At 43.9% G+C, this 18274-nt stretch overlaps 1 protein-coding gene across 5 annotated transcripts in view; it reads right to left on the bottom strand.

The window, feature by feature from the left end:
• SPECC1 (sperm antigen with calponin homology and coiled-coil domains 1) overlaps positions 1-18274 on the bottom strand; it is a 308899-nt gene that overhangs the window by 234503 nt on the left and 56122 nt on the right. For 2 of the 5 annotated variants that reach the window (XM_012461748.3, XM_012461749.3), the window contains exon 1: positions 11075-11491. The exons of 2 other annotated variants lie outside the window; for them this stretch is intronic. In XM_012461748.3, the coding sequence (XP_012317171.1) occupies positions 11075-11317 (243 nt within the window). In that variant the 5' untranslated portion in view covers positions 11318-11491. Of the gene's footprint in view, positions 1-11074; positions 11494-18274 lie in introns of those variants that run through there. One more of the 5 variants, XM_064378209.1, reaches the window with a different exon arrangement.

Genomic DNA, 18274 nt, shown 5'->3' with positions numbered 1-18274 from the left:
CACTCTCTGCTCCAAGGTACTTCCTCTAGGAGGCGTCCTTCTTCCACTCTCTACAGTAGCTCTCCCATCCCACCAGACAGTCCCTGGTTTATTTCTTCAGAGCCTTTATCAGCAAACGAAGACTCCGGCGGCCACTGATTATCTGCCATTGATTATCTGTCACGGGTTATCTGCCTTCCTGTACCACCAAGGAAGGTCCATGAAAGCAGAGCCTTAACTCCCTTGTTCACCATGGTGTTCCTGGCACATAGTAGGTGCTCAACAAATATTTGTTAATGAATATTTAGATTCTGGCTTTCACTGAAGACATGCACATGGGTGTCTCCCTGCCTCTGCCCCACCAGCCAGGGAGCTCCTACAAAGGTGCACAGGTCCCAGCAGGCAGGAGCCACTCACTAAATAGGTGTTGAATTAATGGGCAAGCACAAAAGAGAACTGGAAACCAATGGCAGTACTTCTCCCATAAGACTTATAAATATCTCTAAGCAGTTGAAAACAGACTGCGAGCCCCACGGATATGAATACAGAGCCTTCCGGCACTACTACCTTGAAAAGATTCATGTACGTTAGTGTTATAAAACTTAATCTTGTTAACTGACAGTCATGCTTGAGAAATAGTTCGTAAATTTATTCCTGAGGGATGACTTTTAAAAAATTTTGGTTTACACCCTAGTTTCACAGAAATACTAAACAATGCTTTACATTTCTATGGTTTCAGATTTAACTAGGCATCTTCACAGAGACATAATAAATGAATTTATGTTAGTAGATGCTTTGTAAAGTGGGAACTGATGGTAACCACAGACTTAAGAATCTGATAATTTAAAGTATCAAGTCTGAGTACCTTAAGTTTTATCCAATCTTTTCTGCTTCTTTATTACTAACTGGGGCCCCTAAGCCAAGTGGTGAGATGGGCACAGCCCTGTGATGTCAGGGGCACAGCTTCCCAGGCCAGTTCTGTTTCATTCTCTTCTATTTCCTCTAGGAACAATGCAAGAACTGCCAGGCATGCTGCCCCACCCACCCAGCAAAACTCCTGTGTGCTCTACCAACATGCTTCCGTGCATTTGAACTATGAGGACCTGGGAGCAAGGGGACAAACCCTCTTTCCCGGCACTGCTGAGCACAGATGCGAAAAAGGGACCCTTTGTAGTGAGAGCCTCGACCCATGGGTGGAGAGGTCTGCCCCCCATCACGTCCACTGCCCCGCCTTGGTTCACTATACTTCAGCCACTCTGGCCTTCTGACAAGAGGAAGACAAAAGCAAGGAGGAGCCAGCCCGACTCTGCAAACTCAGGAGAGGCAGCCTACACATGCCACATGCCCCCAGGTGACAGGCACTGGCTGCATGGCAAATGGGACCCAACAAGAGAAGCCGAGAGTGATCCATTAGTTCCCTAGCTGAGAAAGTGGCTTAATTCAATGCACAGAAGCCTTAAGTCATTAGCAGCAGGGTGTCAACTGGACCCAACCACATTGAGTGCTGTGGCCTCGGCATGTGATGAGACTGGCTGGGGAGTGTCCCTAGCAGCCTGTCTGTCTGTCTGTCTGGGCCGTCTGTCCTGATAACACTCAGCCTAGGGACAGAGAGAGGAGGTGGGAACAGGGCCATCAAGGCAACACAGAAAGAGCTACCTCCCCAAGAAATTCTGAGGCCTCCACTGTACTCATCATACCTTCAATGGGGCGTGCTGAAGACTTGGCACTATGGCATCTCACAGCCACAGAGCAACATGGCAGTGGTTGGTCAGGGTGGCAGAGGCAGCAGTGAGACTGCAGGCAGCAGAGGCCTTCAGTGCCATGGACATGATGGCAGCAGCCATCCCAGAAAGTGCCTGGCCAGGTAGAGAAGGGAGAGGCCACACAATAGCTAGGCCTAATCATTTGCTTCACTCCTTGGGGACATCAGGAAGAAAGGAGGGGAACACAGAGCTTTGCTGGAGCTTCTCTAGTTTCAGAGGATGTAGGAACAAAATCTGGATCATCTCTGCATGGCCCTAACTCATGCCTGCATCCCACCCTGGGTACCCAGAGTCGTGGTGGATATGCCCTCTACTGAACAGGGAATGTCCGTCCCCTCACACATGCAGTGGGAGTCTGCCATTGCTCAGAACACCGTGAGTTCTGGATTTCTTTATTGTTGCCAGATTACATTAAATCACTGAATGCAGCTGATTTCTTTTTTGTTCTCGCATTCCTGAGATTTTCTTTTCTCGCCCACAGGCGTTAGCTATATTCCTGTAGTGCCAGCTGGCTAATGAAAGCAACTGCTGTGCTTTGCAGGGTTAATTTATTCAGTGCCTGGAATATGCCCTATCCTTCGTCAGCATCAATCGCTTCTAGCATTGTGTTTTAAATATACACAGGAACCACAAATAGGGGGGATAACTTTGCAGGCTGCTCCTGGGATTACCTTGTCATTACACGTTCCCTGCACAGGAGTAAGTCTACAAGGAACAGCAAATACAGCAACTGCTATATGATCTGTTCCCAGTGTGGGGGACAGAAACAGTTATGTAACAGCACTTCCACTGCCCCCTGTGGATGGGCCCTTTATGACACAGACACATCTGACTTTCAAAATGAAGAGAGACAGTTCCCCCAACCCTCAAAGAGCACAGCCAGAGCCATGCCATGAAGCCACCTCCACCTCCTCTTTGTTTCAGGATAAGGCACACCGAGTGCTCAGGCCCCTGCTCCCCTCTGCCCACTCCTGCCAGCCGTCTTGCACTTCAACCCCAGGCACAGGAAATGACCTGCAGCTGCTGGGATGCTAAGTTCTATCATCCAGCCTCCAGGCCTGTCCAAGGCCACACCAAGCCCAGAACAGGCTTTCCAGCCCAGCTTCCTGCTTTCTACCTACCCCCTACTGTCTGGTAAACCTCAGTTCACAGCCCCCCTTGTCTGGGGCACAGACCTGCTTCCACACCACAGTGTGTCCACAGCACCCTGGACCTAGGCTTATCAGCAGGCCTTACGCCAGACGAAGACTGTTTCCTGCTGTGGCTTCCACCCCTACCTCCCTTGCCTAGACGGACCCTGAGTGAAGGGCTCTGTCTCATTCTTCTGTGGTTCCACATCTGTGGGCCCAGTATCTGGTCCACATTAAAGATAGATCATTGACCTAATGGTGAAACCTGAAACTAGAAAACTCCTAGAAGAAAACAGGAGAAAATTGTTTTGACCTTGAGTAAGACAAAGATTTCTTAGTTACAACACCAAAAATATGAGTAATAAAATAACTAAAACCAAAAAAAAACAAAAACAAAAAGCCTGATTAATGGGACATTGTCAAAATTTAAAATTTATGGTCAGGCCAGGCACAGTGGCTCATGCCTGTAATCCCAGCACTTTGGGAGGCCAAGGTGGGCGGATCACGAGGTCAGAAGATTGAGATCATCCTGGCTAACATGGTGAAACCCTCTCTCTACTAAAAATACAAAAAATTAGCCAGGTATGGGTGGTCCGCACCTGTAGTCCCAGCTACTCAGGAGGCTGAGGCAGGGGCACAGGGAAGTGGAGGTGATAGTGAGCCGAGATCGCACCCCTGCACTCCAGCCTGGGTGACAGTAAGACTCCAACTCAAAAAAAAAAAAAAAAAAAACTTAGGGTCTTCAAAAGACATTGTCAAGAAAATGAAAAGACAAGTCATCAACTAGAGGAGAAATATCTGCAAAACACAAAACTGATAAAGGACTTGAATCTTGAATTCTTGAATAATAACCATTTTTGTTACTATTTGTTATTTTTATTTATTATTTATTTATTTTTTGAGATGGAGTCTCCCTCTTGTCAAACAGGCTGGAGTGCAATGGTGTGACCTCTGCTCACTGTAACCTCCACCTCCCAGGTTCAAGTGATTCTCCTGCCTCAGCCTCCCAAGTAGCTGGCATTACAGGTGCCCACCACCATGCCCGACTAATTTTTGTATCTTTAGCAGAGATGGGGTTTCACCATGTGGGCCAGGCTGGTCTTGAACTCCTGACCTCAGGTGATCCGCCCATCTCAGCCTCCCAAAGTGCTGGGATTATAGGCATGAGCCACTGTGCCCAGCCTATTTGTTATTTTTATTAAAAATAACAAGTGATGTCCACATTAATAACAAATGATAATAATAAAATGCACAACTCAATAAAAAATGACCAAAGATGTAAATAAAAACTTCACCAGAGAAGATATCTGGATGGAAAATAGGCACATGAAAAAATGCTTGACCTCATTAGTCATTAAGAAAATGCACATTGAAGCCACAGAAGCTATCACTACACACCTACTAGAATGGGTAAAAATTAAAAAACAAAACAAAACAATATCAAGTGCTGGCAAGGATACGGAGCAACTGTAACTCTAATACATTGCTGGTGGAAATGCAAAATGCTACATCCACTTTGCAGTGTCGAAGTTTCTTCAAAATTAAACATATACAATCCACTATTCCCACTCTTCAGTATTTATCCAAGCGAAATAAAAATTTGTGTTCACACAAACATCTGTAACGCTAATGTTCATGGAAGCTTGATTCATAACAGCAAAAGCAAAGCAACCCAACTCTCCCTCAACAGTGAGTGGATAAATAAACTGATGCATCCCCATGTTAGACTACTACTCAGCAACAGAAAGAATGAACTCAGCAGTAAAAGTGAATGAATAGCACACATACAAAAAGGATGTATTTTAAATGCACTATGCTAAGTGAAAAAAGCCTAAACTCAAAAGGCTCCCTACTATATACATAAATCTTATCCATCCTTCAAGTCCCAGATCAAATGTTACTTCTTCCTTGCAGTCTTACCTGCCATCTCCCCACACCTACAAAAAGACAAAAGTGATTTGATGTGCCTCTACATGCCAAGCATTTTGTCTGTGTCCTCTCATCCGTATATGCCAGTTATCATGTCTCTCCAACAAACTGGAAGCACCAACTCTGATTCGCCTTTGCATTTAAAAGCAAAGGCAAATCAGTGGCCCATAACACCTGGCCAGCATTCAGACCCCTTCTGCTGTGCCTGGTGCCTAGCATCTGGATCAATGCCCTACATATGGGAGGTGTTCAGAAATTTTGTTTGATGAATTAACAAAAAATTAAATGTCCTGGGTGACCTGTGTCAGATAAAGTTGGTGTGGTCAGCACTCAGAAAGTATAATATAGCCCAGGAGTCTGGACTAGATGGTCTCTTAGTACTATTTCAGATGAATGAACGAATGAACACCAAAGGACAGAGCAACCAGTGCTAGAAGGAAGCCCACTAACAGGCTATGGTGTGTGAGCACAGTGGGTGCTGGAGAGAAAAGTGGCATCTGAGTGCGACTCTAGTCATGGGCTGAACTATGTCCCTCCCCGCCACCCCCTTCCTATGTTGAAGCCTTAACCCAGAATGTAACTGTATTTGGAGAGAGGGTTTTTAAAGTAGGCATTGAGGTGCAATGAGGTCACATGGGTGGGCCCTAATCCAACAGGACTGACGTCCATATAAGAAAAGGTTAGGACTCAGGCACACACAGAGGGATGACCATGTGAAGACACAAGGTGAATATATATACCTTTTTTGAGACAGGATCTTGCTCTGTTGCCAAGGCTGGAGAGCAGTGGCATGATCATAGCTCACTGAAGCCTCAAACTCCACACCCAAGGGATCCTCCCACCTCAGCCACTTGAGTAGCTGGGACCAAGGTGCATACAACCATGCCTGGCCAATTTTTTTCTTTTTTTAGAAATGGGGTCTCGCTGTGTTGCCCAGGCTGGTCTCAAAATCCTGGGCTCAAGCAATTCTCCTGCCTCAGCCTCCCAAAATAACACCTTGATCTTGACTTCAATGTCTGCTTCCAGTACTGTGAGAAAACTGATGTCTGTTGTTTAAGACCTCCAGTATGTGGTGCTTTGCTGTGAGTGACCAAGCAGACTAATACAACTCTTGAAGGATGGGTAGGAAGTTGACGCGTGAAAACTGGAGGAGAGGGCGCTCTGGGTGAGGAGAGGGCGTTCCAGGTGAGAAGAGGAGCACCTCTAAAGGCAGGCAAGGAGCAGCGCTGCCTGGCCACAGCGGGCGAGCCGGAAAACAGGGTGGCAGTGGATGGTGGAGGCCCAGAATGGCAGGTTGAGGAGCTGAGGCTTTGAGAGTGCCTTTTCCCTGTGTGACTGGCGGCAACCCGGTAACACCTGTGACAGAAGGAGGCAGCAGACACAGCAGAAGGGGTCTGAACGTCAGCCAGCTGCAGGTGGGGTCACCGTGGCCTAAACTGGCATACATAGGCCCCAGAGCCTCCTGGGGTGGCTTCAGGGGGCAGCAAAGTTCTGTTAATTAAGAAGTTATGTGTGTGTGTAATGTGGGAAACTCAGGGCCACAGCACGGCTCACTTGTGAAAAGTTAGAACACGGATCAGAGCAACAAACATATCATAGGATCCTGATGCCCAGAACACCTCCCCCACGGGCTCTACATTCTGGACAGATCCCAATCCACCCCAATCTTCCAGATGCCACCACCTCTCTCATTCACCTCCATCCTCTCCTCAGCCCCCTCCCTCTGCCTGGCTAATCTTTCTACACTAACCACAGTGATCCTTTTGAAATGTAGATCAGATCTCATCACTCCTCTGCTCTAAGCCCTCCAGTGGGTCCCTGTGTCCCCTGGAATAAACCCAGGCGCCCTACCATGGTTCACATGCACACCCCGCATCCCCACTCCCCAGGCCTTCCTCTCCCCTTCACTCCCTGTGCTCTGCTGCACTGGGAAAGAAAAACCAGGCCCAAAAGAAGTCGTGGGAATTCACTCCTTTACACAAACAGCTGGAGACTCTCATTCATTTGTTTGCTCAAGAATCATTCTGGGAGCACCTCCTGTATCTAGGCCCTGCAGTAGGCACCAGGACACAGGACGGGCAAAACCAAACACCACCCCTCCCCACCTGGGGCTCACTATCCAGGGTAGGGAACTATCAAATGGCCATGAAAATACCAGATGTCAACCAGGAAAACTACTAAAAAGTCGCAGACTGACAGGAGAGCTTATCTGAGGGGCGCATGACCAAGAGGAGAGGAAAAGACCCTTTGGTGACCCTTCCAGGATAATAAGCATGAACCAGGTGACGAGAGAGAGAAACTCACAGGCATGGGGAACAGCAAAGCAAGGAGGAGGGACACTGGGGCAGGAAGGGGGAAAGCAAGTGTTTCAAGTTCCTGCAGCTACAGGGCCGAGACCGGAGAGCAGGACCACAGGAGGGCCCTGGTGACCACCCCTACCTGCCCTGATCCTATCATGTAGGTTTGGCTCTCCTCAACATGGCCAAGGGGATGCCCAAATCTCTTAGCATCCCAAGTCAGTTCACAAAAGCTGCTATGCCACTTCTTGTCCTGGGGCTCCTCCCATGCAGCAAGGGCTCGCAGGCAGCACAGGGAAGCCAAGAGGACTTCCTTTCCCTGTGTTCAGACCTCATCAGGGAGACTGAGAGAGGCTCTCAAACTCCTAGACTCAAGACGACCTGAGACCATCCCTCGAGGATCTCATTCTTTACTTACTGCAAAACCTCCCTGAGTCTGCTTTCCCCAAGAGGCAGCAAGGTAGGCTGCCTGTTGCTCTGCCCGTGCCATTTATTTTGGGCATTTGTGGCTCTTCTCGTTATAAGGAGGCCCATTACTGTAGCAACCAGGCATGGCTCCCACAGTCTGTCTCAGAGGGACCCTCTGATTCCCCGGGTGGTAATGTGTTGCTGGCTTATCTCACCCTTGTAATTAAACAAAAATAAATGCTCTGTAGTCTCTCCCTCTTTCTTTCATCTCTTTCCTGCAGTGTCCTCCCTGAATTCACTGACAAGAGTCTCCCTCTGCCAGCTAAATATCTAAATCTAATACATTCCCTTCCTCCCATATAAAGAGCATTCCTTTGTGATCAAAGCAACCCCCTGCATGCCTTAGAGACTACATTCAAGAGTTCTGCCTTCATTATTTATCATCTTAACTTGTAAATTTAGCATCATTTCATTTTCATTGTTTCTCATTTTCATTAAGTCCTTTTGAGATACATTAATAATGTTAAGTCAGTTTTAGGAACTGTAATAAGTAATGGTAGTTGGCAATGGCAACAATTGTAAAAAGAGGCATTAAAGGACCAAAATCTGGGAAACAGTGGTCCCAGTGAAAGGACATGGCGGTAGGGATGCAGAGAAAGGGATGGAATGGGAGGGATTGGAGCAATGCAGGCTCTCCTCAGAGAAGCCCTAGTTTCCTTGTGCCTCCTGACCACCCAGGGAAAGGATCCCTCCTCTATGACTCTCCATCACAGCCTGCCAATGGCAGCTTCACAGCCATGATCACAGTCAGTGATGTAATTCATTTGCATTTGCTGTCCCTCCTCTCTAACCTGTGTGTAGGTCCCTGGAGGCTGGCACGTTCTCTCTTGCCCACCCTCATCTCTCCAGGGCCTAGCACACTGCCCGGCTCAGACTGGATGCTGGATGTCTGCCGGGTGGATAATGGATGAAGGGCTATTTTGAAAAACCTCAGATGACAGTTTTCTAAACTAGAGAGGCCGGGCACAGTGGTTCATGCCTGCAATCCCAGCACTTTCAGAGGCCAAGGTAGGAGGATCACTTGAGCCCAGGAGTTCAAGAACAGCCTGTAGTAAGCCCCTATACCTACAAATAAATAAATTAGCCGGGCATGGTGGTGCACACCTGTAGCCCCAGCTACTCAGGAGGCTGAAGTGGGAGGATCTCTTGAGCACAGGAGGTTGAGGCTGCAGTGAGCTATAATCTCATCACTGCACTCCAGCCTGAGTGACAGAAGAGACCTTGTCTATAAAAATAAATACATAAATAATAAATCAATACACCAGAGATAAGGAACACAGGATGGAAAGGAAGGTGAGGAGCACAGTGCCTCGGGGGCACCTACGAGCTGTGTGTGGGGACGCAACTTCACAAAGCCTAAAAATGGACAGGAGACGGAAAGAGGCCAGCGCCCACCAATAAAGCAACTTTTCCTCCAGGCCTCTTGGGTTGCTTCCTTTTCTAAAACATAAAGTAAGACGTTTAAGACATCTTTAAACACTGCCACAAAATGCTTGTTCTTCCCAATATCTGTCACTCGCTTTCCCAACCTTGAGCTTCTACATCTAGCATCCTGTTCCCAAGAATCTTCTTGCCTGAGGGCTTGGAAAAAATGCCTGTGGGCTTGGAAAAAATGGCTGCTGCACCGGTGACACAGTGAGAGCTCAAAATTACTTGGATCATTTAAAAAAATGTTAACATATTGGGGCCGGGTAAGGTGGCTTACGCTTGTAATCCCAGCATTTGGGAGACCAAGGCAGGCGGATCATCTGAGGTCGGGAGTTCGAGACCAGTCTGGCCAACATGGTAAAACTCTGTTTCTACTAAAAATACAAAAATTAGCTGGGTGTGGTGGGAGGTGCCTGTAATCCCAGCTACTCAGGAGGCTGAGGCAGGAGAATCACTTGAACCTGGGAGGCAGAGGTTGCAGTGAGCCGAGACTGCACCACTGCACTCCAGCCTGGGCAATCGGTGAGACTCCATCTTAGAAAAAAAAAAAAAGGCCTGGTATGTGGCTCACACCCGTAATCCCAGCACTTTGGGAGGCCAAGGTGGGTGGATCAACTGAGGCCAGGAATTTGAGACCAGCCTGGACAACATGATGAAACCCTGTCTCTACTAAAAATATAAATATTAGCCAGGTGTGGTGGCATGCGCCTGTAGTCCCAGCTACTCAGGAGGCTGAGACAGGAGAATCGCTTGAACCTGGGAGGTGGAGGTTGCAGTGAGCCGAGATCGTGCCACTACACTCCAGCCTGGGCAATACAGCAAGACTCCATCTAAAAAAAAAAAAGTTAACGTATTGGAAAAATAAAATTGGAATGAGGAATGACACTTCATAGGTGGTGGTTTATTTCAAATTCCACATTTTCAAATGAAAGTTTAGGATTGCTTATTTTATACCCCCTCTCCTGCCTTGGGGGCTCCTCTGTTTAGACGGCCTTCCAAGTTAACTAACTTGGTAAAGGAAAGGTTAAAGGAAGTGAAACACGGCTACTCTAAAACAGAACCACAGAGACACAGAGACCCTGGAGCTGAGCTGTAAAGGAGCAGAAGTAGCCACACTGGCGAGTTCTGCAGCAGGAGCAGCACCACGTGGCTTTAACCTTTGCATTCTATGGAGAAAGGGCGGAAGTCACGTTTCCCAAGAAAACTTAAACTGTGGACCTCCTGCACTGCTGAGCCGAACACTTTATTCCAATAGGAAATTAGAGTCAGTGGGACAAGGAAATAAAAAGCAAAAACTTAATTTCTAGAAAATAAGAGTGTGTAAGAGAGATTTTAAGGTATCTTCAGCCCTGTGAGACGGTGTGGGGGAAAACTGCCTCAACCAACCATATAATAAATAACTTCCCAGAAAAGCCACCAACTTTGTCATATTATTGCTTGAAACTCTGCCATCTGGGCTTCACAAGCATCTAATTTCAGACCCTCACACAATGTTTGTATTGCCCAGATGTTGAGCACTGGGACATTATCAGATCCTCTGCCAGATGACAGGGTACACTACAGTGCTGATCTCCTCCAAGGGGAGATGACTCTAGAACGTTCCAGGGGCTAAGCACTAGTTCAGCAGGCAGTTCTCTCCACAGGATCTTAGACAACCCACACTTGGTAAAAAGAATGCACAGAAGGAGCCCTACTCACCCTGGATTGAAATACCCACACGGCTACTAATTAGTACCCATAGGGCTTCTTTTCTAAAGAACTTCATATATTAACTTGAAGTCAGCATTAATCATCCTTTCCTTGCAAGATGAAACAAATGACAAGCAGAGAGAAAAGACCATGTTCTTTCAAGACGTCAGAAGATGGGTTTCAAATCCTTTTTCAGCCCCGGCAAAAGCACGCATGTGGCCTTAGCTTATCCAGTCCATGCACCATGGGAGAATGTACTCACACTGCCTTAGTCACACCAGGATCCACTGGGTCTGTAAGACATTGTACCTACTAAAACAGAAGCACCTCTTCCCTAGCTATTCTAAGCTTTTCCATCTCAGTCTTAAATAATAGCCAACCGCATACTTACTGCAAAACTCTGCTTCTCCTGCTTCTCGGGAGCTGCCGACCTCGTCAGCCACTCTATTCTGGGTTTGGTGCTGGCCTGGGAGGAAAACCACACTCGGAGGGGGCCGGGCAGAGAGCGCTTGAGCAACACTTCACTCAGGAAGCAGGCGGGCTCTGCTTTCTCCAAGATCTGTTGGCCTCTCCCTCTCCTGTCTCTCAGAATCTCTTTCTTATATAAATACACATGCACAAAGTGCAAAATCATATTTCCATCCTACTAGGTCCTGAATACTTAATTTTTACCTCTCCAAAATGTAAGGATCTCAAGATGTAGGTGGGCTGGGTTCTAGCTGATTGCTCCCTGAGCTATCAAACAGATTTAAAAACAAAACAAAACTCAGTCTGCTTTTCACAAATGTATCTACCCTGAAGCTACAGCCGCGCCCCACCAGCTTGCCACGGCCCTGTGAACACCGCGAGTTCTAGGTGGGAAGGGGAAGTCGAGCTACGACCCGGAAGCATAACGCAGAAGGGGGTTCTGGTGAGCCAGCTAAAGGGATCTCAGAGGTAGGCATCTGAAACTCCCAGGCTCCAATAATTTGTTGCATTTTTTTTTTTCATTTTAAATAAATCTTTTCATACCTAATTTTGACTTCAGGGAGCTCCAGAATGATATGGGCATCCTCACAAAGCCTGGGGTCCATGTTCCCTGCTACTACGGATGGCCTAGAGTAAGCCCCAGTGACAACGGGATCTACTGCAAGAGAGAGCAAACACATTGCCCAGAAAAAAGCACGGAAGAAACTTTGTCAAGGTAAACAAGCAACATGTGTTCCATCCACAGGCACCACGAACTCTTATCAGAGGGCCTGGGTTAAGCTTGGTCACTGCCACAAGCTGCACTTTAATTGCTGTTTTACTGGATAACAGGTGTGGAAGGCAGCCAATCTACTCTTGCATGGCAGAGAGCTCTTATATAGCAGGTGGCATGGGTTTGCAGAGCCTCTGTGACACAGAATCCCCTGTGTTCACTATAATTCTAACCTCCATACGCAGACTCTGTCATTTTAATCAACAGAATGAAGTAAGGAGCTGTAGTCAGGCAGCTCAGAGCCGGCCTGGACTGGCATGGTAGCCCCACTTGGTCAAGGTTGCTGCCTCTCATGGCCATCCCTCCCTCTTTGCCTTGAAGGAGGCAATAGGCATAATGCACTGAACCTGCTCTCACTGAGGAACTCAATTTGTACCTCTCCAAAATGTAAGGATTTCAAGATGTGGAATGGCTAGCTTCTTGCTGATTGCTCCCTGATATATCAAACAGATTTAAAAACAAGACAAGGGACAAGGGGCATACAGGGTCCTAACTCATCTGGGTGACTTCCCCCAGCATGTGGCAGCATGGCACAGACACAGGAGGTGGTAGTGGTCAGGACTCTGTAGATGACAGACACCTAACTCAACTCTGCTTAAGCAAAATAGTGAGTTTGTTAGTTTTACTGATTTAGGAAAGTCTAGGATGAATTCAAGCTGGCTTTAAGCCAGCTAGACCTTGAGGTCCAATGATGTCATCAGGAATGGTTTTGAATCACCTGGTAGCTTTACTCTCCTAAGCTGGGGTCATTCAAACACGGGTGCTCTTGGGATGGGAAGGCCTTGCCTAGCAGCACTGCAGGACTGGAGGTCTTTAGTATTTGAGATTCCAGAAGAATAGAGTCCCTACCAGAAAAGAGCCCTGAGGTGATACACTGTCCAACCCATTGGCTGTGGAGACGGACCTGGATGATTGGCAGCTCTACTAGTTATGGGAAAAGCAGTTTCCAAAAGGAGAAAAAAGACTAGGCAGAAAAAAGTACAAGCCAGTCACTCAATAGTGCCTCAGATTATTAAGCCTTTCATGTGATCATGTCTTACTTCCCTAATAGACTGTAAATCTATTAATAGAAAGATACACACAAAATGTTAACAGTGCTTATCTCTCAGATTGAGGGTCATTTACTTTTTAAATTCATGTTGTAGCTTTTAAATTTTCTAAAACAAGTATTAAATTGTATAATAAAATAATATACTTAAATAAGTTATCACATGCTTTAAAAAATCCTACTTACAACAGCAACTATCTATAAATAAATCTAGTAAGAAAGTTACAGTCACCCCCAAAATTCATGCTTTACTGAATGACAAAAAAGAAAATTGGTAGAAAAACATATGTTCTCCCAATGGATATTCATTCTCTGCAGACAATTTTATAAAGGTGCTGTGATTTCAGTAAAAATTCTAATTGGATTAGAAATATGAAGAAAATTATTTATAAAATTATCCTAAAATTCATCTGGTAGAACAATTGATTATTCTCTATAGAAGCTATCAAATAACTTGATTCTTCTCTAAAGAAAATTCATTCACACACACACACACACACACACACGCCCCACTTGTACTACCAGATAGCAAAATAGATCAGAAAAGTAAAAAATTACAATGGCATGGTTTAGGAATAGAAAGAAGAGCAGTGGATCATGGCAAAGCCCAGAAATAAGAAGTTAGACTATGACAAAGATGGCATGACTAGTTTAGGATAAAGAATGGATTGTTTTAGCTGAGCACAGTAGCATGAACTTATAGTCCCAGCTACTCGAGAGGCTGAGGAGGGAGGATCACTTGAGCCCAGGAGATCAAGGCTGTAGTGCACTATGATTGTGCTTGCAAATAACCACTGAACTCCAGCCTGGGCAACATAGTGAGACCTTGTCTTGAAAAATTAAAAAAAAAAAAAAAAAAAAAAAGACCACACTTCACCCTGGCAACATAGTGAGATCTTATCTCGAAAAATTAAAAAAGAAAAAAGAAAAAAAAGAAAGAAAATACAGGAGATTATACATCTGAATAAGGTAGGAGAGGCTTCTCTCAGCCCACAGGCAAAGGCAGAATACGTTAAGAAAAAAACAGATGTGACTATTTGAAAATTAAAAACCTCTGAAAAAAGAACCCCACTATAAACAAAATGTAAATGTCAATGACAAGATGAAACAAACATCTGTGCACAACCTTTGGTTCCATTATTCCATTTATAGGAATGTATCATACAAAAATAATCATGAATGTTCCAGAACAGAACAGAGGCCTCAAAAATAACACCACACACCTACAACCATCTGATCTTCCACAAACCTGACAAAAACAAGCAATGGGGAAAGGATTCCCTATTTAATAAATGGTGTTGGGAAAACTGGCTAAACATATGCAGAAAACTGAAACTAGATCCCGTCCTTATACCTTATACAAAAAATTAACTCAAGATGGATTAAAGACTTAAAAGTAAGACCAAAAACCATAAAAACCCTAGAAGAAAACCTAGGCAATACCATTCAGGACATAAGCATGGGCAAAGACTTCATGACTAAAATACCAAAAGCAATGGTAACAAAAGTCAAAACAGACAAACAGGATCTAATTAAACCAAAGAACTTCTGCACAGCAAAAGAAACTGTCATCAGAGTGAACAGGCAACATACAGAATGGGAGAAAATTCTTGCAATCTACCCATCTGACAAAGGGATAATATCTAGAATCTACAAAGAACTTAAAGAAATTTACAAGAAAAAAACAACCCCATCAAAAAGTAGGCAAAGAATATGAACAGACACTTCTCAAAAGGAGACATTTATGCAGCCCACAAACACGAAAAAAAGCTCATCATCACTGGTCATTAGAGAAATGCAAATCAAAACCACAATGAGATGCCATCTCATACCAGTTAGAATAGCAATCAACAAAAAGTCAGGAGACCAGACAGATGCTGGAGGGGATGTGGAGAAATAGGAAAGCTTTTATACTGTTGGTGGGAGTGTAAATTAGTTCAACCATTATGGAAGACAGTGTGGCGATTCCTCAAGGATATAGAACTAGAAATATCATTTGACCCAGTAATCCCATTACTGGGTATATACCCAAAGGATTATAAATCATTCTATTATAAAGACACATGCACATGTATGTTTACTGCAGCACTGTTCACAATAGCAAAGACTTGGAACCAACCCAAATGCCCATCAGTGATAGACTGGATAAAGAAAATGTGGCATATATACACCATGGAATACTATTCAGCCATAAAAAAGGATGTGTTCATGTCCTTTGTAGGGACATGGATGAAGCTGGAAACCATCATTCTCAGCAATCTGACACAAGAACAGAAAACCAACACCACATGTTCTCATTCATAAGTGGGAGTTGAACAGTGAGAACACGTGGACACAGAAAGGGGAATATCACACACAGGAGACCATCAGGAGGTGGGGATACAGGGGAGGGATAGCATTAGGAGAAATACCTAATGTAGATGACCAGGTGATGGATGCAGCAAATCACCATAGCATGTGTATACCTATGTAACAAACCTGCACGTTCTGCACATGTACCCAAGAACTTAAAGTATAATTTTTTAAAGAGCCCAAACCATTAAATATAAGGGAAAAATAAATAAATAATCATGAATGAATACAAAGCCATCTAAGCAACAGTGATGAGCTTATCCTTGATTATAACAACAATGGCAACAAAAGAAATAATTTAAAGTCTAATTGGCTAGATTAATTATCTACATAATTAAGCCTTATGCAGCCATTAAAAGTGATAATACGTATGATATAGATAATATGTATCTAGATATGACATAGAAAAATCCTCAGCGAAATACTAGCAAATCAATATACCATAACCAAATGAGATCTATCCCAGAAATTCAAAGTTGGTCAAAATCAGTTAATGTAATTTACCATAGTAATAGAATAAAGGACAAAACCACATGATCATCTCAACAGATGCAGACAAAGCATTAGACAAAATCCAACAGATTTTCATAATATAAACACTGAACAACTAGACATAAAAGGGAATTTCCTCAACCTGACAAAGGGCAAGTTCAAAACACTCACAACTACCATTGTACTTTACGTGAAAATCTGATAGCTTTCTCCTAAGATCAGAAACTAAACAAGGGTGTCTCTGCTCTCACCATTTCTCGTCAAGATTATACCAGAGGATTTAGTCTGGAGAATTATGCAAGAAAAAGAAAGAAAAGAAAAGGCATCCAGATTGGTAAGAAGTAAAACTATCTCTATTCACAGATAATATGCTCTTGTACGTATAAAATCGTAAGGAATTTACAACAAAAACCTCTTAGAGCTAATAAAGGAGTTCAGCAAGGCTGCAGAACAAAGATCTCACAAAAATCAATTGTATTGCTATACACTGGCAATGAATAATCCAAATACTCCAAGAAGCCAATTCCATTTATAATAGCATCAAAAAGATTACAATATTTATAAATATGTTTAACTATAAAATATTTACAAATATGTATGAATAAGTATGTGGGAGATCTATACGCTGAAAACTATAAAATGTCATTGAAAAAAACTAAAGAAGTAAATAAACACACATCTCATGTTCATGTAAGACAGTCATATAGATCAATGAAATAGAATTGACAGTCCAGAAGTGAACCTATAAATTTATAGGCAGTTGATTTTCAACAAGGATGCTAAGACAATTCAATGGGAGACAGTCTTTTCAACAAATGATGCTGGAATCACTGTATATCCACATACAAAAGAACAAAGTTAGACTCCTACTTCATACTATTTACAAAAATCATATCAAAGTACAAGAGCTAAAACTATACAACTCTTGGAAGAAAACAGAGCTGTAAAACTTCATGACTACATTAGACAATAATTTCTTAGAGATAAGATCAAAAGCAGAAGTAAGTAAAGACAAACTAGATAAGCCAGACTTCATAAAAATTAAAAAATTCTTGCTTCAAAAGATAACTATCAAGAGGCCAGGCATGGTGGTGCACGCCTGTAATCCCAGCACTTTGGGAGGATGAGGCAGGCAGATCACAAGGTCAGGAGTTCAAGACCAGCCTGGCCAATATGACGAAACCCTGTCTCTACTAAAAATACAAAAATTAGCCAGGCGTGGTGGCAGGCACCTGTAGTCCCAGCTACTCAGGAGGCTGAGGCAGGAAAATTGCTTGAAGCCCAGAGGCGGAGATTGCAGTGAGCCGAGATCAAGCCACTGCACTCCAGCCTGGGCAACAGAGCGAGACTCCGTCTCAAAAAAAAAAAAAAAGTACTATCAAGAAAATGAAGGGATATGCAACCATAAAAAAAGAACAAGATCTTGTCCTTTGCAGAGACATGGATGGAGCTGGAGGCCATTATCCTCAGCCTCTAGCTAATGCAGGAACAGAAAACCAAATACTGCATGTTCTCACTTATAAGCAAGCACTAAATGATGAGAACTTGTAAACACAAAGAAGGAAACAATAGACACTTGAGGGTGGAGGTTGGGAGGAGCGAGAGAAGCAGAAAAGATAACTATTAGGTACTGGGCTTAATTCCTGGGTGATGAAATAATCTGTATAACAAACCTCTGTGATATGAGTTTACCTATGTGACAAACCTTCACACGTACCCTTGAACCTAAAATAAGTTAAAAAATAGAAAATGAAAAGATAACCAACAGAATGGGAGAAATCATTTGCAAATCATATATATGATAAGGATCTACTATCTAGAATGTATAAAGATCTCTTAAAATTCAATAATAAAAAGACAAATAACCCAACTGAAAAGTGAGCAAAGGATCTGAATAGATATTTCTCCAAATAGACCAACACAAGCGGCCAAGAAGCATGTGAAAAGAAGCTCCACATTAGGAAAATCAATCATTAGGCATTATGCAAATCAAAGCCACTGGGAGATATCACTCCACATCTACTAGGATGGCTCCAGCCAAAAGAACAGACATTAACAAGTGCTGGTGAGGATGTGGCAACACTGGAACCCTCATACATTGCTTATGTAAATGTGAAAAAGTACAGCCACTGGGAAAAACAGTTTGGGAGTCCCTCAAAAAGTTAAACACAGTTACCATTATGACCCAGTAACTCCACTCCTTGGTATATATCCAAAAGAACTGAAAACAGAAGTTCAAACAAAAACTTGCAGACAAATATTCACAGTAGCAGTATTCGCAGTAGCCATAAAGCAGAAAATACCCAATGGCCATTAGCTGATGAATAGATACATACAAAGTGTACATTCACACAGTGAAATACTATCCATCAGTAAAAAGGAATAACATACCAATACATGGATGACCCTGAAAACCTTATGTTGAACAAAAGAAGCCACACAGGCTGGGCACGGTAGCT

Source organism: Aotus nancymaae, unplaced genomic scaffold, assembly GCF_030222135.1.
Source record: "Aotus nancymaae isolate 86718 unplaced genomic scaffold, 86718_ANA_hifiasm-v0.15.2.pri h1tg000018l, whole genome shotgun sequence".
NCBI lineage: Eukaryota > Metazoa > Chordata > Mammalia > Primates > Aotidae > Aotus > Aotus nancymaae.
This window is presented reverse-complemented; position numbering and strand designations above follow the sequence as displayed.